The sequence below is a fragment of the Podarcis melisellensis genome, assembly GCF_964234715.1.
Source record: "Podarcis melisellensis genome assembly, chromosome: 13".
NCBI classification, from domain to species: domain Eukaryota; kingdom Metazoa; phylum Chordata; class Lepidosauria; order Squamata; family Lacertidae; genus Podarcis; species Podarcis melisellensis.
In genome coordinates this window covers 10,814,414-10,838,597 of record NC_138545.1, presented here as the reverse complement: position 1 = coordinate 10,838,597, position 24,184 = coordinate 10,814,414, and the positions used below count along the sequence as shown (strand labels likewise).

At 44.6% G+C, this 24,184-nt stretch overlaps 1 protein-coding gene across 1 annotated transcript; it reads right to left on the bottom strand.

The window, feature by feature from the left end:
- Positions 1–1,863: 1,863 nt before the first annotated feature.
- Positions 1,864–7,492, bottom strand: LOC309354943 (olfactory receptor 4E1-like). The gene is made up of 3 exons (XM_081885255.1): positions 7,374–7,492; positions 2,613–3,621; positions 1,864–2,356 (listed from the first exon to the last, which is right to left on the bottom strand). Exon 2 carries the CDS (start codon positions 3,612–3,614, stop codon positions 2,649–2,651), a length of 966 nt encoding a protein of 321 aa, XP_081741381.1. The 5' UTR covers positions 3,615–3,621; positions 7,374–7,492; the 3' UTR covers positions 1,864–2,356; positions 2,613–2,648.
- Positions 7,493–24,184: the final 16,692 nt, after the last annotated feature.

Sequence of the window (24,184 nt, the reverse complement as noted above, 5' to 3'; positions counted from 1 at the left end):
TTAAGTTTAAAAGTGTGATAGGCATATAAACACATAAACATTTTAAAATAGACTACCTTAGAGAAATGACCCAAAGTCACCCATGGATCCAGGTTTGGGAATTTTCTTAACAAACTAGATTGAATCGAGGGGCGGTCTGTGTCTACAGATCTGTGCGCAGAATCTGGCGACAATCCGGGTCGTCTTGTGGTTTGTGCTTAACAGGAGAAGATCAAATTTTTGCTTTACCGGGAGGTCAGCAAGCCTCACCAGCAGGGGGTCAATGGTTTCTCTACGTGCCTCATCATAAAAGGGACATCTGAAAAATAGGTGTTCAGGGCTTCCTATATCCCCCAATGGACAGGCGCAAATTCTCTGGTCATATGGGACTTTTTTAAAGGTTCCTTCCAAGACCGTCGAGGGCAGAGCCGAGCTTCTGGCAAGTGTAAAAGCCCTTCTTGCATTTTTGGATTAAAAAAAAAGAGAGATATATAGCTGGTGCAGCTATATATCTCTCGATTTCTACAATTTTGTAGTCAGGGCACCTTAAGTAGTCCTGTTGTCTCTCGGTGTCTATAATTCTTTGTCTAACCATTGCTTTTGCTTGGCCCAGACAAAGTATGGTTGGGAGATCCAACAATGTTTGAGTTTGGCTGACCCTTTTCTGGTCACCCAGTCTATACCACTTCAGACTGCAGGTCCTCTATAGGGGGAAAATCCTTGCATGCAGAAAGCTAGCACATGATGCAATATATACCTGCAAAAAAAAAATGCTGTTCTGGAAGAACCTTTCTTTCTATGGGGTGGGCACATTTGCAAGTGCCACATTGCCAAGTGCCTGTTTCACACTTAATGAAGACTCAATCTGTAGTGTGCCTGTTCTCTGGAACTCCCTGCCACTGGATATTAGGCAGGCATTTCCTTGGTGCTGTTAAATGTCTGCTAAAAATAGGCAAGCCTACATGGGCATGTAATTTTATTATGTACAGTGCATTTGTTTTAAAAATCTTTTGCATTTACATTTCCGTAATTTTGCTACGTCTTTCTGCTTTTACTGCCATTTTTAAAAACGAATATTATATACTATTCTGTGTAAACTGTGTAGAGATATTTTTTTTAAAAAAACTAAGCAGTATATGAATCTTATTAAATGAATACAGTGGTACCTTGGGTTACAAACGCTTTGGGTTACAAACTCTTCAGGTTACAGACTCCGGTAACCGGGAAGCAGTGCCTCAGGTTTAAGAACTTTGCTTCAGGAAAAGAACAGAAAGCGTGCGGCGTTGGCGCGGCATCAGCAGGAGGTCCCATTAGCTAAAGTAGTGCTTCAGGTTAAGAACAGTTTCAGGTTAAGAACGGACCTCCAGAATGTATTAAGTTCTTAACCAGAGGTACCACTGTAAAAGCTTTGCCTGGAGATGCCAGGAATTGATTGTGGGACCTTCTGAATGCAAAGCAGGCGCTCTGCCGTTGAGTGACAACCTTCCCTCAGCCACACTGCCTCTCCTGTATAGACCTTTAAAGTAACACGGCAAAATCCTTCAGTTGTTTCGGGCAGCTGCAGGGATTTTGTTAGATTCCCTGCACAGTTTGTGCACTGAAATGCACCCCTCTGTACAGCAAGCAGAACCCCCCCTCCCCTTCCACAAAATACAGTGGTACCTCGGGTTAAGAACTTAATTTGTTCTGGAGGTCCATTCTTAACCTGAAACTGTTCTTAACCTGAAGCACCACTTTAGCTAATGGAGCCTCCTGCTGATGCTGCTCCACCGCTGCGCGATTTCTGTTCACATCCTGAAGCAAAGTTTTTAACCTGAGGTACTATTTCTGGTTTAGCAGAGTCTGTAACCTGAAGCGTATGTAACCCGAGGTACCACTGCAGTTTGAAATCCAAGCTAAAGTGTGCAAGTCAAGTGGCATTTCTAGATACATGTATAAGTTTATTAAATACACATTTTTTCATCAACATTTGCTGCTCATGTTTATTTTCATTTGCTCCATATGCAGAATCTAGAGTTTGTGAGTTTGCCAGGGGCCATGTTGGCGTCGATGGACACTTTGGCATTTAGAAGCTCTGATCCATAGGCTCTTGAAATGTAGCAGTGAACAGCAAGTGCTCACCCAGTAACATAATAAGGAGAAGTCTTTTGTGATTGCAGGAGTTCGAAATTTGATCAGGGGGATCAGGAAACTGTCTTAACTCATGTGCCCAAGTTGAAAAGCTCTGAGTGCCAGGTTCTCCTCTATGTTCCAAACCCCACATTTTCATGGTGAACCCACAGAAGATGTGCACAGCTTGAGATCCATAGGGTTCCATGCCTGCTTGCCCGATTTCACCCTGGCTGTGGTGAGATTTCAACTGGGCCCTTCTCCCCACCTTAGAGAGCCAGTGTGGTGTAGTGGTTAAGAGCGGTAGTCTCGTAATCTGGTGAACCGGGTTCGCGTCTCCGCTCCTCCACAGGCAGCTGCTGGGTGACCTTGGGCTAGTCACACTTCTTTGAAGTCTCTCAGCCCCACTCACCTCACAGAGTGTTTGTTGTGGGGGAGGAAGGGAAAGGAGAATGTTAGCCGCTTTGAGACTCCTTTGGGTAGTGATAAAGCGGGATATCAAATTCAAACTCTTCTTCTTCTACCTTCCCTCTGCACCTCCTCATAGTACAGCCGGACCCTCACTTTTTCTCTGTCGTCACCTTCCTGCCAAACAGTTTGTTGAGCGCCTGCTTCATGTCCTCGTTCCTCAGCGTGTAGATGATGGGATTGAGCAGAGGGGTGACAGCAGTGAAGAAGACCGACACCACCTTGTCCTCCGAGAAGCTGGTGGAGGGGCGGGAATAAATGAAGATGCAGTGCCCCAGGAAGAGGGTCACCACTGTGAGGTGGGCCGCGCATGTGGAGAGTGCCTTGCGCCGGCCTTCTGCAAAACGCTTGCGGAGGGAGACCAGGATGATGCCATAGGAGACCACCAGGACCACGAAGCAGACCACGGAGATCAGCCCCGAGTTGGAAACAATGAGGATCTCAATGACGTAGGTGTCTGTGCATGCCAGCCTGATGACTGGGGGGACGTCACAGAAGAAGTTGTCGACCTTCTGGGGCCCACAGTAGGGTAGCTTGATGGTCATGCCAGTCAAGGCGAGAGAGTGCACTGTGCCGCCCAACCAGATCGTGCCGGCCAGCAGGAGGCAGACCTTCTGGTTCATGATGGTGAGGTAATGCATTGGGTTGCAGATGGCCACATAGCGGTCATAGGCCATGACGGTGAGGAGGAAGATCTCAGTGCAGGCAAAGAGGTGGAGGAAGAACATCTGGGCCACACAGCCCCCAAAGGAGATGGTTTTTGCAGTTGAGAGGAAGTCAGCTAGCATCTTGGGCACAGTGACTGTGGCGTGGCAGACGTCGATGAAGGAGAGGTTGCTCAGGAAGAAGTACATGGGAGTGTGCAGCCCCTGGTTGTGGATGATGGTGACCACAATGAGAATATTGCCAGCCAAGGTGAGCAGGTAGACCACCAGGAAGACCACAAAGAGCACCAGCTGCGTCCCAGGGTCATTGGACAGCCCCACGAGGATGAACTCGGTCACTGAGGTCTGGTTTGGGGCTACCGCAGTCCAGTTTGGAACCACACGTTCTTCCATTTCCGTTCTAGAGAAAGGGAAAGGGCAGAAGAACATTTTGAGTGACCTGGAAGGTCCTTTATTATTTCATAAACTCTACATACTGTTTGATTGAAAAGAGAAACCCTCAGAGCTGTTTACAGATAGAATGGATTGAAGATATCTGATTTATACAAACTTGCCACATATGAACAGCTTGCATATGAACGCAGACTTGCCATGGACAAATTCAATGATATTTGGAATCCATTCTTACAAATACTGTAACAGGTGAAGATCTTCATAATATACAACTTTGTAAAGTACAGTCATACCTCTGGTTGTGTTCGCTTCATGTTGCAGATTTTTGGGTTGCGAACGCAGCAAACCCGGAAGTATATACTTCTGGGTTTCGCCATGCGCACACAGAAGTGATCTGCACACTTCACACATGCGCAGAACCGCTCTATTGCGCTTCACGCACATGCAGTAGCGACGCTCTACTTATGGACTTTTTGGGGTGCAAACGGACTTTTGGGGAAGCTCACAAAGAAAGCTCATGAAAGCAATGGCCCATTCCTACTATTGGCTCCCTAGAAATTGTCCTCTAATGGCATAATTGCCTTTGACCATGGAGGTTCTATATAGCTATCATGGTCAGTGTGTGGAGAGGTTACTGGTTTGTTTCTAATTATGCATTTTATGTTTTTATATTGTAATTTTATATTGTGAACCGCCCTGATACCTGTGGGTACAGGGCAATATACAAATTTAAATAATAATAATAATAATAATAATAATAATAATAATAATAATATGCATTATACATTTAAAGTACTGTAGTACCACACCATGCTTTCAAGCAAGTCATGGCTTCCCATGAAGAATCCTGGGAACTGTAGTTTGTAAAGGGCTCTGAGCATTATTGAGAGGCCCCTATTCCCACCACACAGCTGCAATTCTCAGAATTCCCAGAGAAGAGGGATTGACTGTTAAGCCGCACCGAGACTTGAAACAAGAGGCAGGACCCGAGTTTAAGGGGACATTCTAGCCTGACAAAATCACTCAGGTTGGCTGCAGAGGAAGGGCTAGGAATGGGTTTAGTTGGGAAAGGGGGCATGGCCCATGGAAAACCCTGAGGGCCACACAAAGAGGCTTGGAGAGCCACCTTCAGCCACCAGCCCTGAGGTTCTGCACCACAACCTTCCTCTTCTGACCAGCAGTGGCTCTCCAGGGCTTCACCAACATACTTTCCCAGTCCTACCTGGAGATGCCAGGAATTAAATCTGGAACCTTCTGCATGTAAATATATATTCTTTGGCACTGTGGTGCTGAACAGGGTGGATTTGATTTAAATCAAATCGATTTAAATCACAATTTAAACCACTAGTCAGTAAGACTTGATTTAAATCATTTTTTTTTACAGAAAGGCTCATTCTTGCTGCTGTAATCTTAATATTTACAACCAGATGAAGGTTTCATTTTTGGAATTATAAATTTTCACAGTAGTTTTTACAGTTATATCAAAAATTACTGATTTGGTTATACTATTAGAAATACATAGACCGATAATTATGAAAATTTTTTAAGGTTTAATAAGTTAACTGTTTATGTTTGGACAACTTTTCTTCTGTACTTTATTGGAAGGAGAAAAATAATCATTTTCGTGATAACAATTTAAACAATTTATTTAACTAAAACATTAACATTACACCATATGTATCCATGTTTGTTAACTGATGTGGTTAAACATTTTTTTTAAAAAAACACACCTTAGACTGAGTTTTAGCAAACATGAAAAACTTAAAACAAACCCTTATTTCCTGATGAATCCTTTGGACTATAATGTAACGTAAATAGAAAACTATATTTAGAAAGATTTTTCCTCCAAAAGCATTTTATTTTAAAAATCCAATTTTTTAAAAAAATCCAAATCAAAAAATAAAATCCGATTTAAATTTTTAAAATCCAATTTTTATTTTATTTTTTTTAAAAATCATTGTTTTTTTTAAAAACATCACTGATTTTTATCCACCCTGGTGCTGAAAAATCCTGAAGCCTGTTCTGCTTTTCCATAGATCTTTGACACAATGATCTTCCTATCCACCCATGTATTCTGTCCCCTGTACGCACATACCACCAACTCTTAGGTAAAGGTAAAGGACCCCTGACAGTTAAGTCCAGTCGCAGATGACTCTGGGGTTGCAGCACTCATCTCGCTTTACTGGCTGAGGGAGCCGCGTTTGTCCGCAGACAGTTTTTCCTGGTCATGTGGCCAGCATGACTAAGCCACTTCTGGTGAAAACAGAGCAGCGCACGGAAATGCCGTTTACCTTCCTGCCGGAGCGGTATCTATTTATCTACTTGCACTTTGACATGCTTTCGAACTGCTAGGTTGGCAGGAGCAGGGACTGAGCAACGGGAGCTCACCTCGTTGCGGGGATTCGAACCTCCAACCTTTCGATCGGCAAGCCCTAGGCTCAGTGGTTTAGACCACAGCGCCACCTGTGTCCCCTACCACCAACTCTTAGTTAACCATATATGTGGCATCTCACCCTCAGGATTGTGGGTGCCCACTGCCACAAGGTGGACATGTGATATCATACACACACACACAACTCTTCCTCCACTTCTGAGCCCCTCTCCCTGGAAAAGGGTGCCTGAACCACATCCCTCTCAGTACTATGATTCTCTCCGCACAGAACTACGATTCCCAGAGTTCCATGTGAAGAACTGGCCATTCTGATAATTTTAGCTCTGTGAGGGGAACAGGGGGCTACTAGTAGCTCTCAGCACCTCTTAATAAACTACAGTTCCTTCCTGGGATTCTTTGGGAGAATCCCCCTCATTTGAGAGAGGAGAGGAGAAGAAGGATTGTAAAGAGTGGTAAAGAAATAAGGCAAAGCAGCCAGATTGCTTTCAAATGAAATATAGATAACTGTTGCTATAACTTCGCTATGGTAACCATACAGGGGCCAAAGTACACCTTAATTCAGAGGTGGTAAGGGATGGGGGAGAGATTTGATTCAGGCCACATTTGAAGATGAACCTATTAAATTCGTACTTTCTGAAACAATATAAGCATCGACACACAGCCATCCATCAAAATCCACACTTATCTAAATCTTGCAGTGAAGGTCTCTGGCCAATGAAGCTTTACAAAAATGCATATATTAGGGGAATGAACCTAACAGTAGAAATGACATACGAAAATGTGTTACATTAGGAGCAATTGCTCGCAAAAATGTTTACTCTAGTCAAAACTGCATACAAAATCTGTTTCTTCAGAGAAATTCACACTGTTTAGCACTCATCATCCTTGAGATTTCCCCTATCAAAATATCTCTCTCTCTCTCTCTCTCTCTCTCTCTCTCTCTCTCTCTCTCACACACACACACACACACACACACACACAAAGAGAGCTGCTGTTAATTTTGCTGGAGAAAAATGAATCCAGATTTTTTTCGTACATTGGGGCAAATGCAATAGGAGCTCTCTCTCTCTCTCTCTCTCTCTCTCTCTCTCTCTCTCTCTCTCTCTCTCTCTCTCTGTGTGTGTGTGTGTGATTTTGATCAGAAAAACTGCTTTGGGGAGCATTAAACACCTCTTTTCCCTGGTCTGAACTGCCTTCACACCCACATCCTTGCTTAAGATTTATCTTAAAAGAAGCAGAAGAAGAGGAGCAGGACAAGCTGATAAGGAGTCTATTTCAAACCTCTAAGAAAGTTATTTTAGCACCAACCAACCCCTCAACCTTTTCAAGTGATCCATGCTTTCAAATGATAAATGAAAAAAAAAGACCTGCAAGGTTGCAGTAGCCTCAGGAATATAGCTGCCGTTCTCCACTGTTGTCTTCTGAAAAGTTTAAGAACCAGGCGGCAGCATTCCTTCTCTCAGGATATATAACCTTCTGCTGTTTTGCATCAATCCAGGCTCTTGCCAACTTCACTTTGTTGCAATTCTTTAGCAAGTCAGCCCCGCAGAGATCAGAACTCCTGACAGGCACCACAAGGGAGATAGTTAGGACATTCAAAACTTCCACGATGTTTCCGAACATTTGTACAGCATCACTGTTCTCTGCAAGGGGAAGGAAAAAACAACTGTATTCTTGAATTTGGATTCTCTGCTGTTCTGATCCAATGTGAATGTGCTTTCGTGCTGCCCGGTGAGGTGAGATATGAAGGAGCCCTTGAATAATGGTGGTGAGGAGGAGGCAAGAGCCCACAAGCCTGACCCCCCCCCAATTTCAACCTATTCATGCCCCTCCCCGAGATGTGAAACCTCTGCCCCTGCAGTTGTTGCTGGACTACAACTCCCATCATCCCCTGCTATTCTGCTTGGGACTGATGGGAGTTTGAGTTCAGTGACATCTGGAGAACTAGAGGGGTCCAGGGCAACCTCATCAAAGTGCGTCAGGGGTGGCATCTGACTCTAAGGCCCATGGGTGTCCACTGCCACAATGCAGACATGTGATGTCACACACACACACACACACAAAACTCCCTACCTGGAAATGGGTGCCTTTCTCACAGGCTGCAGAAAACAGAGTTGAACTGCTTTTCTCTTGGACAACAGTTCTCTCCTCTCAGAACTACAATTCCCAGAGTTCCATGTCAAGAAGAACTGGCCATTCTGATAATTTTAGCTCTGTGAGCGGAACAGAGGTCCCCTAACAGCTCTCAGCACCTCTTAACAAACATTTATTTATTTATTTATTGAATTTATATATCGCCCTATACCTGGAGTCTCACAGAACAAAATCAGAATGGAAAACCACAAAATATATAATCAAAATAAAAATACCCCCCCCCCAACTCCCATATTTTAAAAGGGCATAGGATGTAAATTGGATCAACCAAAGGCCTGGTTAAAAAGAATCATTTTTGCCTGGTGTCTAAAGGTGTATAATGAAGGTGCCAGGCAAACATCCCTGGGGAGAGCATTCCGCAGAAGGGGAGCCACTGCAGAGAAGGCCCTGTCCTTGTGTTGCCACCCTCCAGATTGTAGCACCTTCTGCTTGTGGTTAACGCTTAGCTGGAATGAAATATTCAACGCAGCAATAGAGAAATTAAAATAATAATTTATTTGTCAGACAAATAAATGAGAGGCTCAGTGGTATATGGTTACCAAGCTCTGGCCTGGCCTCCTGCCATTCTGGCCAGCACTTATATTCCCTTAATCCAGCCCCCTTTGCTCCTCCTGTGGCTGCCTCTGTCCAATCAGCCTGGTTGAAATTTCTATTGGCTGTTTGCTAGAACCAATCACAAAAGATACACCCATATCCTCCTGTCCTTATATGGAACACAAAGAGCTATATATAAATGACAAATAAGTAATAATATATCTTACATGTGTCTCAACAAGGAATCTTAATTACCAGCTCACCTCTTGCCCTCCTTGCCCTATTGCCTTCTAAAACAAATGGTTAATCTTAAATTTTATCTTCAAGGATCTTGAGTTCACATCAACATTGAAAGATCTCCTTCATTGAAGGTTTCTAAACAAAAGGCCTGACAACTATATATCAGGAGTGCTCGATGGCGTCTCCTGTCTGGCAGGAGGCTGGGCTCATTTGCCCCTCTGGTCTCCTATTGCAATATGACTCTATGAAATAAGAATCTAGCATTTCTTAAATCCTTTGCATAATTACATTTAAGCCAATATATTTAAGCTAATATATTTCATACATTATCATAGGTAGCCTTTTAAAAGAATAAAGCTTCTCAAAGTAAAAAGGAAGGAACTCAGTAAAAAACAGCTTTAAAAGAAGCCTCTTCAGTTTACACCCCTCCTTTCCCAGCCAGCTAGATGCTTCTCCCATTAGCTCTTCCCAGCATTTATTACCCTTTAACTCTCTCAGTTTAAGAAAGAAACAGCTTTAAAAGATTTCCCAAAAATGCTCTCATTCTTCCAGCCAAGCCAGTTGCCTTTTTCACTGCTCAAGTTTTAATGAGAGGCCCATGGTATCATTTTACTATTTGCCCATTCCTAATTGTGTTTTCTCAGCCTTTTTTATCTTCTGTAATATGTAGGGTCAGTGTCCTCGCTCTTAGCCTGTATTCCCCTTTTTTTAACGACTTTGAGAATTGTTTTTCCTGCTATAAATCAGGGGGGCCCCTTGTCTAGGAGGAATTGCCAAGGTTCTTTCTAAGCAGCTGGTCTTCTGCCTGGCATGAAACATTTGAAAATCTTTTTTTTTAAGCTCATTTTAAAATACAAGCCTTGATTGAAATATATAAGCTTTGATAAAAATGCAGGCTTATGATTAGATGCCTCATTCCCCCCTTTCAAGCTCAAGGACCTTCATCCCAAGTGTCCTTGATAGCTTGACCTTCATCATATTCCTGAGGTAAAGCTCTGTATAGGGCCATGATATGAGGTAGTTTCATTTGAAACCATCTTGCTAATTGTACTTCTAAAACATGAAATGATACATGGCATCATACATAAAACCATTACTACTACTGTCAAGAAAAACAAGCAAGACAATAGTATCCCTTTGAGTCCTGTGACATTAGGTAACCAATTGGTGAGCCATCCCATATCCCATCCTTCCCATGTTTGTACTGGGACATGTGCTATATTCTCCATCTTTGTGGCCAACACACGGATTGCCTCACCATTATCTGAAATGTTAAAGCAACAGGCATTCCCTGTCAAGTTCAAGACTCCACATAGGCCTCCCTGCCTGGCAAGTACATAATCCATTCCCATTTTCAGCTGCAAAATGGCGGCTCTACTTTCATCCAACTGTTGTGCAATAAGTCTCAAACTCTGGGCCGTTGCATTGGTTACAAGTTCCACTACTGCTTGCAATCGAATTATTCTATTTAGATTATAAATAGGATCCCGTGCCCCTTGTATGAGCTCACCAGGATTCCAGGAGGCAGGATCATAATAGGCTATAATGCGCTCTGGTGGCCAATCATCAGTACCGCTCCAACTTTGGGTACTTCCTCCTGCTATATGAGAAATATCAGCGTTTCTTCGTGTACGCTTGACCGAACTAGTGGGCATAATCCACATTGGTGGTAATACCCATCCCAAGAAACAAGTCCCACTCCATTTGGAAGGGAGTTTCTTGTATGCCCATTCTCCACATATCCACCACAACCATCGGGTCTGAGGTTTTTGGTACGTGGAGTGCATAAGGCGAAATATCAAAAGGGGTAGAGAGTTCACAGTGCAGTATGTTAGATTGCCTTTTTCTGTCACAGTTATGTTCCACACCACTTTCCATGCATGAATAAAAGGAGGTGCACAGGGCAAGGTATTCCGAGTTCGATAGGTAGTACCGTTTGCCCAGGTTTGACTATTCTTAATATAATCCCAAGTATAGTGGCAATGAGAAGAGCCTATCATGGTAGGATCAGCTGCATCTGATGATTTATGCACACAGATTTCCCCTTGCACAGGTATAACTCGTATTGGTTTAGTTGAGTTCCATCCGGGGAAATTCTGTACTTCTGTTTGGTGTGGCATTTCGCTTACCATACCAATGGCACTTAATGGTATTGGTAATAAGGGCATACCTCCCTCTGAATCATCTGGCCCAAGAGAGCAAACAAGGCAATTAGTCCTATTTGCAACATTGGCTACCATCTCAGCTAAGCCTACCCACATATTGTGGTCATGGCGGAATCCATATTTAGCAAATTTGGTCAGATTCATGGACCCTTCCCCTTCCCAAGGGATCAGGATTAATAATAAAATCACGTTGATGTCTAGCATATGCATTCCTTCCACAAAAGATTACCTTATTGTGATAGCAAATAAATATTAGTCCCAATATAATTCCCCCAGTGACAGAAATGGGGAACCACCAAGACCAAAACATATATCCCGAGGATCCCCAATGAGTAATATCCCTGATAATTGTTCCACAAGGGGGCAGTCAATCAATTGTATAAGAGAATCTTCCCGTTCACAGTCGCTGGTTCAGACGCTCCTCAAGCTTCAGGCGTGCGCAGGTCAGCCAGCTTCCAGGTTGTGGCTGCAGCAGGCTGGTCGTCAAATGTTGCCCGTGACCTAGCCCGTTCCCGGTAGGGCTAGATACAGGGGTTTTTGGAGAGAGTCAGTTTTAAAGGATTAGAGGGGTCACCTTTGCACGTCCAACTGCCTTCAGACTTCTTCAAACGAGAGTGATGAATCCAGGGGGTCACCTCAGCTACCTTCACCGCTGTTGGAGTAGAGAGCAAGACGGTGTAAGGTCCACGCCACTTAGGTGCAAGTGGATCGCGTTTCCACTCTTTCACCCATACGCTATCGCCAGCCTGGAACTGATGAATCGGCTCGGCAATGCTGCACGGCGTGCGTTCGAGGGCCCACCTGTTAAGAGAAACAAAAACACGGGAGAGAGATTGCACTTGTCCCTGTGTCACATGGTCTCCTATTTGTTTAAGGTCAGCTGGAATATCCTGAACAAAGGAGGGCGGTCTCCCATACAGGAGCTCAAAAGGTGACAACTTAAGTCTTTTTGTGGGTGCACACCGAACACGAAACAGTGTTATGGGTAACACATCTACCCATCCCAATCCCGTTTCCTGGGTTAATTTTGCCAATTGGGTTTTCAGAGTCCGATTCATTCTTTCAGTTTTCCCTGAACTCTGAGGCCTATATGCTGCATGCAGTCTCCATTTCACTTGTAGGACTCGACATACTTCTTGTACTACTTGATCAATGAATGCTGGCCCATTATCACTTCCAATGCATCTAGGTAATCCAAACCTCGGGATCAATTCAGTGAGGAGTCTCTTAGTTACCTCTCGTGCCTTTTCAGTTCGGGTGGGAAAAGCTTCAACCCATCCGGTAAGAGTATCTACAAACACAAGGAGATACTTGAATCCCTTAGAAGGGACCAGCTCTGTGAAGTCCACAATTAGGCTTTCCATGGGGACGTATCCCACATGCTGAATTCCAGGAGGTTGTACCGGTCCCTGCCTGGGATTGTTTTTAGCACAAAGAACACATTTCTGTGAAATGCAAGTTGCTAATTGTGATAGATTAATAATATACAACTTCCGACTGAGACTCTCTCTGGTTGCAGTACCGCCAAGGTGAGTAGATTCATGATAATTTCTTACAATTGTGCCTGCTAGATGATGAGGTACATAAATCCTATTGTCCGGCAGGATCATCCAACCGTCCTTCACAACCGCTCCTTCCTGTTCAGCCCACTTCCTCTCTTCTGGGGTATAGTGAGGTTTAACTTCTTCTGGAACTATCTCTGGTATGAGGGCTGCTATAAATCCTCCCACAGGCTTTTGGGCTGCCTCTCGGGCTGCTTTGTCAGCAGCATGATTTCCTCTGGTTATTGGATCCCTTCCTCGTCCATGACCTTTGCAGTGCATTACAGCAATCTGTTCTGGAGCCCATACTGCTTCTAACAGGATTTCTACTTCAGGTCCATATTTCAAGGCCTTCCCGTGGGCTCCTATTAGACCTCTTTCTTTCCATAGAGCTCCATGTGCATGCAGGGTTAAGAAGGCATATTTAGAATCAGTATAGATGTTTGCCCTACATCCAGCTGCCAATTGCAGAGCTCTAGTTAAGCCTATAAGTTCAGCTTTTTGTGCTGAGGTGCCAGCAGGCAAAGCTTCAGCTTCCACAACTTCCTCATTGGTGACCACAGCATATCCTGCTCGTCTGGCACCTTCATGCAGGTAACTGCTACCATCAGTATAATATACAACATCTGGATTTTTCAATGGCTCATCTTTCAGATCAGGTCTACTGGAATAAACTTCATCCATTATTTGGAGACAATCATGTGATTCTTCATCATCTACCTCTGGTAGGGGCAGCAAAGTCGCTGGATTGAGCATATTCACTACTCGTAGATGAATCCTGGGATTTTCACACAATAGGCCTTGGTATCTAGCCATCCTTGGGTTCGTTAGCCAATAACTACCCTTATATTCCATGAGTGTCAGAACAGCATGAGGTACATTCACATACATCGTCTGGCCGAAGGTAAATTTATCAGCTTCTTTGACAAGGCTTGCAGTGGCCGCTACTGCCCTTAGGCATGGAGGCCATCCTTTTGCTACTGAGTCCAATTGTTTAGACAAATAAGCTACTGGACGGTTCCAACTTCCTAATCTCTGGGTCAGGACTGCCGCTGCAATCCCATTCTGTTCATGTACATACAGCTGAAAGGGTTTTTCCGAATTAGGCAATCCAAGGGCTGGGGCCTCCATAAGTCGTTGTTTGATAACTAAAAAGGCTTGTTTCTGCTCAGGTCCCCATACGAATGGGTCCTTTTCTGCACCTCGAGTGCTTTCATGTAAGGGCTTGGCCAGACTGCTGAAATCAGGTATCCATAGTCTACAAAACCCTGCTGTTCCCAGGAATCCTCTAAGTTGTTTTCTTGTGGTAGGTTCCTTGATAAGGCAAATAGCTTCTTTCCTCTCTGGTCTCAATGCTCGTTGTTGGTGTGAGATGTCAAAGCCCAAATATTTGACCTTTTCTAAACATAACTGTGCCTTTTTCTGGGAAACTCGGTAGCCAGCTTCCCAGAGCAAGTGGAGCAGTTCCTCTGTCCCTTCTTTACAGGTATCAAAATCTTTTGCCGCTAATATAAGGTCATCTACATATTGCAGAACCACCTTTTCTCCCGGTATTGAGGGGTAACTTGTTAGATCCCTCGCCAAGGCAGTGCCAAATAAAGTTGGGGAATTTTTAAATCCTTGGGGCAATCTTGTCCAGGTTAGCTGGCCTTTTGTTCCTGTCAAAGGGTCTTCCCACTGGAAGGCAAATATAGGTTGGCTCTGTGGTGCCAGCGGGCAACAGAAGAATGCATCTTTCAAGTCCAATACAGTAAAAAATGTTGCTTCTGGTGGGATCAAACTCAGCAAGGTATATGGGTTTGGTACATTTGGGTGCAAGGTCTCGATAGCCTGGTTTACGAGCCTCAAGTCCTGCACTGGCCTGTATTCATCTGTCCCAGGTTTTCGAACAGGCAAAAGGGGTGTGTTCCATTCTGATTGGCAAGGCTTAAGCAGACCATATTTTAATAGGCGGTCCAAATGTTTCTGGATACCCTCTGCTGCTCGCCGGGGTAAGGGATATTGCCTTACAGATACAGGGGTAGCCATAGGTTTTAGGGTTACTACAATTGGAGCTATATTCTTAGCCATTCCTGGTGGGCTATTTTCGGCCCATACTCCTGGTGGCACCTGTAGAGTTCGGAGGAGCTTGTTTAATTCTATATCCAATGTGGGTTGGACTTGCAAGGCTGACATTAGGCGCCATGATTGTTCCTTAGGTACTGAGAGGGTAATTATTCCTGCTGCTTTTGATGGCAGTTTCATTTCTGGACCTCGAGGAGTGAAGGTGATTTGGGCCTGCAATTTGGACAGCATATCTCTGCCTAAGAGAGGTATTGGACACTCAGGTATATACAAAAACTGATGGGTTAAACGATGTCCCCCAATCTGGCATTCCAAAGGTTGGAGGAAAGACCTCTTAGCTGACTGTCCAGTGGCAATTTTAATGACTACACTTTTGGATGCCTTTTTCTGCAATAGTTCTGGGAGTACTGAGTATTCAGCCTCAGTATCAATCATAAAGTCTATTAAATGGCTCCCTAATTGAATCGTGACCGTGGGCTCCTGGAAGCCTAACTTTATGGAGTCCGGTCATTCCTAGTCTTGAGTAAAATCCTCTTCTGCCAGTCCAATGAAATTGTCTCTACTCCGTCCCTGTCCTGGTCTCTGATATCTTCCATCTCGGATCATTCCCCGTCCCCGTCCCTGGTTTCTTGGGCCGGAGCCTGGGCCTGGGCCTGGGCGTACTTCTTCCAACCTCAAGGGTTCAGGACACTCCCGCTTCCAGTGACCCTCCTTCTTGCAATTCGCACATTGATTCCTTCCCAGTGGTGGATTCTTTCCTCGCCCTCTCCCTCCATTTAAGGGGCGGTAGTCTTGCTTCACTGCTGTGGCTAGCATCACCATCTTTTCCTTCTGCCACTTCTTCTTCTCTTGTTTCTCAGCCTCATCCCTATTCCGATAAACTCGGCGTGCAATGGCCATAATTTGGCTCATCAGCATCCCTTCCCATCCTTCTGATTTCTGAATTTTCTTACGAATGTCAGAAGCGCACTGGGCCACAAATGTAGCAGTAATCATTCTGCTGTTTTCAGGGGCTTCAGGGTCAAAAGGAGTCCATATACGATAGGCTTCCTGCAGCCTCTCTAAAAAGTCTCCCGGACTCTCATTTGGTTTCTGTTCTACTTCTGAGACTTTAGACATATTAGTGGGCCTCTGACATGCCCTGCGGATACCTTGCACAAGCGTCTGGCGGTAGGTGGTAAGTCTGGTCAGGTGAATTGCATTGTTTGGATCCCAATTAGGATCTTCCAAGGGAAAGTTGTCTTGGAGATGACGGTCAATATTAAAAATATTTCCCACTCTGGCCTGCTCACGCAAATATATCTGTGCCTTTTCAATTATGTCTCTCCTTTCCTCAGTGGTGAAAAGAGTATTTAGGAGCTGGCGACAATTTGTCCAAGTAGGGCTATGAGTATTTACTATTGAAGTCACCAAGTCCATCATAGCCTGAGGTTTTTCTGCAAAAGATGGGGTGTGTGTTTTCCAATTCATCAGATCTGTAGTCGTGAATGGAATATATTGCAGGGTCGAAGTTCGAGGTGGCCGTGGTCCGGGTTGCCCATTAACCAGCACAGGCTCCTCAAGTGCATCAAATACTCTTCTAAGAGGGGCTACTACGTGACCTTTTTCTTCACTTTGCTCTAGGGGCCTCAAATCATAGGGGATGGTATCTGTCCCAAGGCGTTCTTTTAGCAGCTTTATACGCCTGGCTGTATTGCTTGCTGACCGATCAAGGTCTCCCTGTAACTTCTGTAATATTTCTCTAGGACTTGGATGTACAGGGGTTTGGGGTGGGCAATCAGTTGTTCCACTAAAGGAGACTGTAGATGGAGGTCTATTAGGAGTCACAGGTGGAATAACCACTTCTGCTTGGGCTTTATTATAGGACTCCAATGCCTCCTGAAGATATTTATCATAATCTATCAAGGAATCAAGCTCTGTGACTCCACCCCCATTATTCATTCCAGTTTCTTGCCTTGGGGTTACAACTGGTGGAGTGTTTGGATTAGGCTCCCTTCGATGTGGAGCATAGGGTGGAGGTGGAAGCACCTCTTCCTCTGGCCCCTCAAAAATGGGTTTGAGTTTATTTGGCAAGATTCCTTTCCTAGCTTCGGCTTTTACAGCCAATAGTTTGCATCGTTTGACTTTGCATTTCCTTATCCATGGAGGATTTTTATTTAATGTGCTCAGCCAGGAATCTATATATGAAAATTGTTCTGGGCACCCTCCAGTTTCTTTGGCGATATCGGACCAAAGTTTGTTTACTAAATTTATATCAAAGGTTCCCTGAGATGGCCATCCAGTAATTTGTTTTGGCCATTCTAGTTCACATAACGTTCTCAAGCGCTCTGGCGTCATTTTGACTCCATATGCCCCTGAGAAGGCTTTCTTAAAATTATTTAACATACATTCAAGAGGTGTATTTCCCCCCTTTGAACCCCCAACTCCCATTGTATGGCCCTGTGAAGTATCCACTCAGTCACTCACAGACGCGCTTTGTGGGGTTCCTTGCCCAGATGGAGTCGCCTCACTGGGAACCGAAGTACTACCCACTCCACACTCAGGTCAGCTACAGATTGCTCTGTACTTTCTCACACATACAATGCGCTGGATACTTCACCACACTCTACCTCCCAATTTTCCCTTTTCCTCCACCAGACCAACATCTGATGTACCCAACCACCTAGCGTACTCAGTTTCCCCTTACTGAGACGCAGAAGTTTGATCAAGACTTCTCTTCCTCCTAATTAATTGGAGGGCCAAAAATCCCTTTGTGCACTTACCCTTGGTTGGTTCCCTGTTTCCCCCCGGTCCGTCGCCGCCAGTGAGCAGGGTATCAGACAGACGAGACTTCTGCGTTCCCCCTGGAAAAATTTACCAGTGCGCGCTGGGTAAGCAGTTTAGAGATCCTCTCTCTTGTACCCTGCCCAGTAGGGCGAAGGGGCTGCGTTCCAGCAGACCACTTATCCGAGTCACAGGGGCACCATAAAATGTAGCACCTTCTGCTTGTGGTTAACGCTTAGCTGGAATGAAATATTCAACGCAGCAATAGAGAAATTAAAATAATAATTTATTTGTCAGACAAATAAATGAGAGGCTCAGTGGTATATGGTTACCAAGCTCTGGCCTGGCCTCCTGCCATTCTGGCCAGCACTTATATTCCCTTAATCCAGCCCCCTTTGCTCCTCCTGTGGCTGCCTCTGTCCAATCAGCCTGGTTGAAATTTCTATTGGCTGTTTGCTAGAACCAATCACAAAAGATACACCCATATCCTCCTGTCCTTATATGGAACACAAAGAGCTATATATAAATGACAAATAAGTAATAATATATCTTACATGTGTCTCAACAAGGAATCTTAATTACCAGCTCACCTCTTGCCCTCCTTGCCCTATTGCCTTCTAAAACAAATGGTTAATCTTAAATTTTATCTTCAAGGATCTTGAGTTCACATCAACATTGAAAGATCTCCTTCATTGAAGGTTTCTAAACAAAAGGCCTGACAACTATATATCAGGAGTGCTCGATGGCGTCTCCTGTCTGGCAGGAGGCTGGGCTCATTTGCCCCTCTGGTCTCCTATTGCAATATGACTCTATGAAATAAGAATCTAGCATTTCTTAAATCCTTTGCATAATTACATTTAAGCCAATATATTTAAGCTAATATATTTCATACATTATCATAGGTAGCCTTTTAAAAGAATAAAGCTTCTCAAAGTAAAAAGGAAGGAACTCAGTAAAAAACAGCTTTAAAAGAAGCCTCTTCAGTTTACACCCCTCCTTTCCCAGCCAGCTAGATGCTTCTCCCATTAGCTCTTCCCAGCATTTATTACCCTTTAACTCTCTCAGTTTAAGAAAGAAACAGCTTTAAAAGATTTCCCAAAAATGCTCTCATTCTTCCAGCCAAGCCAGTTGCCTTTTTCACTGCTCAAGTTTTAATGAGAGGCCCATGGTATCATTTTACTATTTGCCCATTCCTAATTGTGTTTTCTCAGCCTTTTTTATCTTCTGTAATATGTAGGGTCAGTGTCCTCGCTCTTAGCCTGTATTCCCCTTTTTTTAACGACTTTGAGAATTGTTTTTCCTGCTATAAATCAGGGGGGCCCCTTGTCTAGGAGGAATTGCCAAGGTTCTTTCTAAGCAGCTGGTCTTCTGCCTGGCATGAAACATTTGAAAATCTTTTTTTTAAGCTCATTTTAAAATACAAGCCTTGATTGAAATATATAAGCTTTGATAAAAATGCAGGCTTATGATTAGATGCCTCAAGATCTCTTGAAGAGGAGGCTCACGAAGAAGGGCCTCAGAAGATGATCTCAGGGTCTGGGTAGGTTCATATGGAAAGAGGTGATGCTTGAGGCATTGCGGTCCCGAGCCATTTCAAGAGGTCAAAACTAGCACTTTGAATTGGGCACAAAAACTAATTAGCAGCCAGTGCAGTTGGACCAGGATTGGTGTAGTATGCTCAAACCATCTTGCTCTGGTGAGCAACCTGGCCACTGAATTCTGCACTAGCTGAAGTTTCCGAACAGGCTTCAGAGGCAAACTTATGTATAACACATTGAACCTTGAAGTTACCAGTGCAGACAACAGTAGTTAGGCTATCCCTGTCCAGATAGGGGCGTAGCTGGGCCACCAGCTGAAGCTGATGGAAGGCACTGAGGCCACCTGAGCCTTGAGCGACAGCAAAGAATCCAGGAGGACCCCCAAGCTACGAACCTGCGCCATCAAGAACCCATCAAGGAACTATAGTTCCTTCCCAGGCTTCTTTGGGGGAAGCCATGACTTTTCAAAATGATATCACACTGCTTTAAATGTGTGGTGCAGACAGGGCCTAACAGTGAATGCTTGTGAATGCTTATGTAGCCAAACCAGCACCATCTATGTGGCATGTATAATTAGGTAAAGGTAAAGGGACCCCTGACCATTAGGTCCAGTCGTGACCGACTCTGGGGTTGCGGTGCTCATCTCACTTTATTGGCCGAGGGAGTCGGCGTACAGCTTCCGGGTCATGTGGCCAGCATGACTAAGCCACTTCTGGCAAACCAGAGCAGCGCACGGAAACACCGTTTACTTTCCCGCCGGAGCAGTACCTATTTATCTACTTGCACCGACATGCTTTCGAACTGCTAGGTTTGCAGGAGCTGGGACTGAGCAACAGAAGCTCACCCTGTCGCGGCGATTCGAACTGCTGACCTTCTGATCGGCGAGTCCTAGGCTCTGTAATTTAACCCACAGCGCCACCCGCGTCCCTTGGCATGTATAATTAGGCTTGTTTAAAATGAAAAGGTGGTGGGTGGGGAACACAATGAAGCTCAGTGAGGACTTAGCATGCTCAGAAGGCACAGAAAGCTGACTCTTCTTCTTTGGCGATCACTCATACCTGAGTAAGATTGTCTTCAATAAACATGGTTTTAACAGTGAGTCCATAAGTGACTGTGGAGGCCAATTCTGGATCCACACATCCTTTCACCGTGGGAACATAGGCTTCCAGGTGGGAGTTGATCATGGTGAGGGTTTGCCAAACGTGCCTTCCTCTTTGCACGTTTCTCCCCTTTGTTCTGAGAAGATTCAAAGATGCTTCGTCCTTCAAGCATCTTTGAAGCCCATGACACCTTTGGTAAAGGCTGTTCTGGAGCACTCATAGGCCAGTGTTTCCCAGTTGTCTGTGTTTATACTACATTTTTTAAAGGTTTGCCTTGAGAGAGTCTTTAAACTTCTTTTTGTTGACCACCAACATTACACTTTCCATTTTTAAGTTCAGAATAGAGTAGTTGCTTTGGAAGACAATAACCAGGCATCTGAATAACATGACCAGTCCAGTGAAGTTGATGTTGAAGAATCATTGTGTTTGGGGAAAACAATGCCTCTATATGCTTGTTGCCGGAAACCTCAGGTGGGGAGAAGGATATTGTGCTTGGGGACTGCTTGAGGGGGATGTGGGTGGTGCTGTGGTCTAAACCACAGAGCCTAGGGCTTGCCGATCAGAAGGTCGGTGGTTTGAATACCCGCGACGGGGTGAGCTCCTGTTGCTCGGTCCCAGCTCCTGCCCACCTAGCAGTTTGAAAGCAAGTCAAGTGCAAGTAGACAAATAGGTACCACTCCGACGGGAAGGTAAATGGCATTTCCGTGCACTGCTCTGGTTCACCAGAAGTGGCTTAGTCATGCTGGCCACATGACCTGGAAGCTGTCTGTGGACAAACGCCGGCTCCCTTGGCCTATAGAGCGAGATAAGCGCCGCAACCCCAGAGTCATCTGCGAATGGACCTAATGGTCAGGGGTAGCTTTACCTTTTTACTGCTTGAGGATTCCCACAGGCATCTGGCTGGCCACTGTGAGAACAGGATGCCAGACTAGATGGCTGATCCAGTAGGTCCTTCTTATGTTTTTAAAGAAGGAAGATACAAGTAGAGAGAGGAGGTGTTTATATTCACCCCCAACATCTGTTTCAAATTTTAGGTAAGCTTGGAGAATGACAAAAGTGACCACTAGGGGTCAGAAAACAACCAGGAATGATCAATGCCTTGTGATAAGGAAGGATAAAATTCTGGAAAAAAGGAGGCCGAAGAGGAGATGAAGGTGTGATTGAAATAGAATGAGAGGCTTCTGATCTCATTACAGGGCCTGGCAATGTCCTGACATCAAATTACATGATGGACATCAGCCCATGACAATGAGAAATGTAAGTCTTCTTCATGTTTCATGTAGCTGTTTCTGATGATAACTTCCCTAGCCATTCTCTGTCTCACACATTGGATCTAGAAGAGCAAGAGGTTGTGTTATCAGCAAGTTACAGCAACTGAAGGTACAAACACCCCTTTAATGCTTGGTGTGGGTTGAACAGGTTGCGTTCCTCCCTTCACCCCAGCTTGAAGCATAGACCTCCTTTTTAATTTTTACCACACCTGTTCATCCTTTTCCTTCCCTCATTCCAAGGAATTCTGCCCCTGTAAATGGAGGTTAAAACATGTTTTCTAACCATGAAAGCATAGCTGTCAATGTTTTCCCCTTTTTAAGGGAAATTCCCTTATTCTGAATAGGATTCCTCACAAGAAAAGGGAAAAGTTGACAGCTATGCATGAGAGTCGTTTGGAGACCCCGATTCACCTCACGGAGCTCCAGTTCCCAGAATTCCCTGGGAAGAGGGATTAATGGTTAAACCACTCTTAGCACCCTTAACAAAGTCTAGCACCCAGGTATTTTGGGGGGATGCCTTGTCTATTTAAAGTGATATGATATTGTTTTAAATGTGTGGTAAAGAGGGGGCCAACTTCTACACTTCTTGACTTTAAAGGGACAGCTTTTTCTTTTCCAAATGTTAGACAACTGAAGCAGGGTGCTCCCTATGCACAAAGGGCTACAAATATCATAGGAGCAGTGCTATTAGGGGTGTGGGGTTCTTTAACCCTTTCATCCGTACTGTTTCCCTGTTTTAAGTTACACCCCCCCGCACCTGCTATATAAGCAAACTACAACAGATTCCACAATTGGTCATGAGTTGTACGTAGAATGTTCTGAATTGTTCCTATTTTCAGCTTTAAGAAGGGGAAACAGGGTGAAAGCAAAGCATTGGTTTGTGGTGTGCCGAGATCAGTAGGCTTTTCAGAGCGATACAGGAAACTCACTTTCTGTCATAATGTGGTGAACTTTTGACAGAAGGATCTGTTAAGAGCTAGGGGCCACCAGACACCCTCCTCATTTCAGCAGAACAGCTACGCTTCAGCTTTGAGCCGAAAGATGTTCCTGGCCCTGCTCTTCACAATTGGTGAGCTTGCTATTTGCTCTTGATGTCTGGCTTATCCTGTGAACTGTTGTTTGCTAAGGATGCTGAATGTCATTAGGAGACATTTATTCCCCTCAGATATACAATTACTACAATGGTTTAACTATCAATCCTCGTTCACAGGGAAGTCTGAGAATTGTAGTTCTGTGAGGTGAAGAGGGAGCTGCCCATCAACATTCAGCACCCTTAACAAATTACAGCGCCCAGAATTCTTCAGAGGAAGCCATAACTGTTTCAAGTGCTATCATAGTGCTTTCAGTGTACGGTGTGGCCCGAGTCAAACCCTTATGTCCATCTACCCTTGGACTAGGCAATGTGCTGTCCTCCAGATATTGTTGGTCCTCAACTCCCATCATTTCTGATCAGGCAGAGGGCCTTCTTGGTAGTGGCACCCACCCCGTGGAATGCCCTCCCATCAAATGTCAAGGAGATAAGTAACTACACAACCTTTAGAAGACATCTGAAGGCAGCCCTATATTGGGTGGTTTTTAATGTTTAATGTTTTATTATGTTTTTGTATATGCTGGGAGTTGTTCAGAGTGGCTGGGGCAACCCAGTCAGATGGGCAGAGTACAAATATTCTAATTATTATTATTATTATTATTATTATTATTATTATTATTATTATTCATGCTGGCTGGGGCTGATGGGAGTTGTGGTCCAGGAACAACTCTGGGGGGCGCCATGTAAGCTAAGCCTGATCTAGTCCAATAATCTGACCAGCAGTAGCTTTCTAGGGTCTTAGACAGAGATTGTTCCAGTCCATCTAGCTCCATATTGTCTACATCAACTGGCAGAGGCTCTCCAGGATTTCAGACAGAATGTCTCTCCCAGTCCTACCTGTAGATGCTGTGAGAGATTGAACCCAGGACTTTCTGCACCCCCAGTGAGTTACAGCCATCCTTCAGCACCCTCTTCCTATAATCACCGTCTCTTTCCACATAGTGGCTCAGTGCTTTGTCTTTGGCCAAGTCATGCAACCTGAGAAAGTCTTCTCCTTGGAAGGAGGCAAGATCCTGATTGACTGTACTCAAAACCTAAGCATGACCCACGACACGATGTATTGGTACAAGCAGACTGGGAGCACAATGTCCTACTTGGGACACGGCTATGATGGAAAGTCTGTTGCAGCTGCCGAGGAGTTCATGCTAGACGTGATCAAAGAATCTCGCCGCACCACGCTGAAAAAAGACGTGGCAAGACTGAGCGACGCTGCTGTATACTTCTGTGCCATGAGTAGCACAGTGGAAGGAAGCCAGGTGCCATCTGCCCAAAAGCTACCAGCCTGCTCAGTGTTGCTCTTGGAGCAGAATCTCAGCACAGTGTCCTGCCATGGGTACCATTGACAGGATCCTAGAGTTGGAAGGGCCCTCAAACATCTTCCAGTCCACCCTCCTGTCAGTAAACAGCTGCTACAGCATCCCGGATAGGCGGACAGTCAACTTCTAATGGAGAAGAGTCTATTCCTTTCCAAGACACTCTGATCCACTGTCAAACAGAAGGATGTAAGAAGAGGTTGCTGGATCAGATGAGAGGTCTGTCTGGTCCAGCATTCTGGGTTCCATCCAATGCTTACTTCAGTGTAGACCCACTGAAGTTAATGAACATGACTTTTTGGACTACTTAAAGAAATGCTACCATATGATGAACTCGTGAGCAGGATTTGAGCCATGAGCAACGTAAGTAATTAGATTATAATACTGAGGTTATTATTTAGTAGA

Bases quoted from the DNA above. Each gene is read 5' to 3' on its own strand.
- LOC309354943 (XM_081885255.1), bottom strand. From the start codon at position 3,614: ATGGAAGAACGTGTGGTTCCAAACTGGACTGCGGTAGCCCCAAACCAG.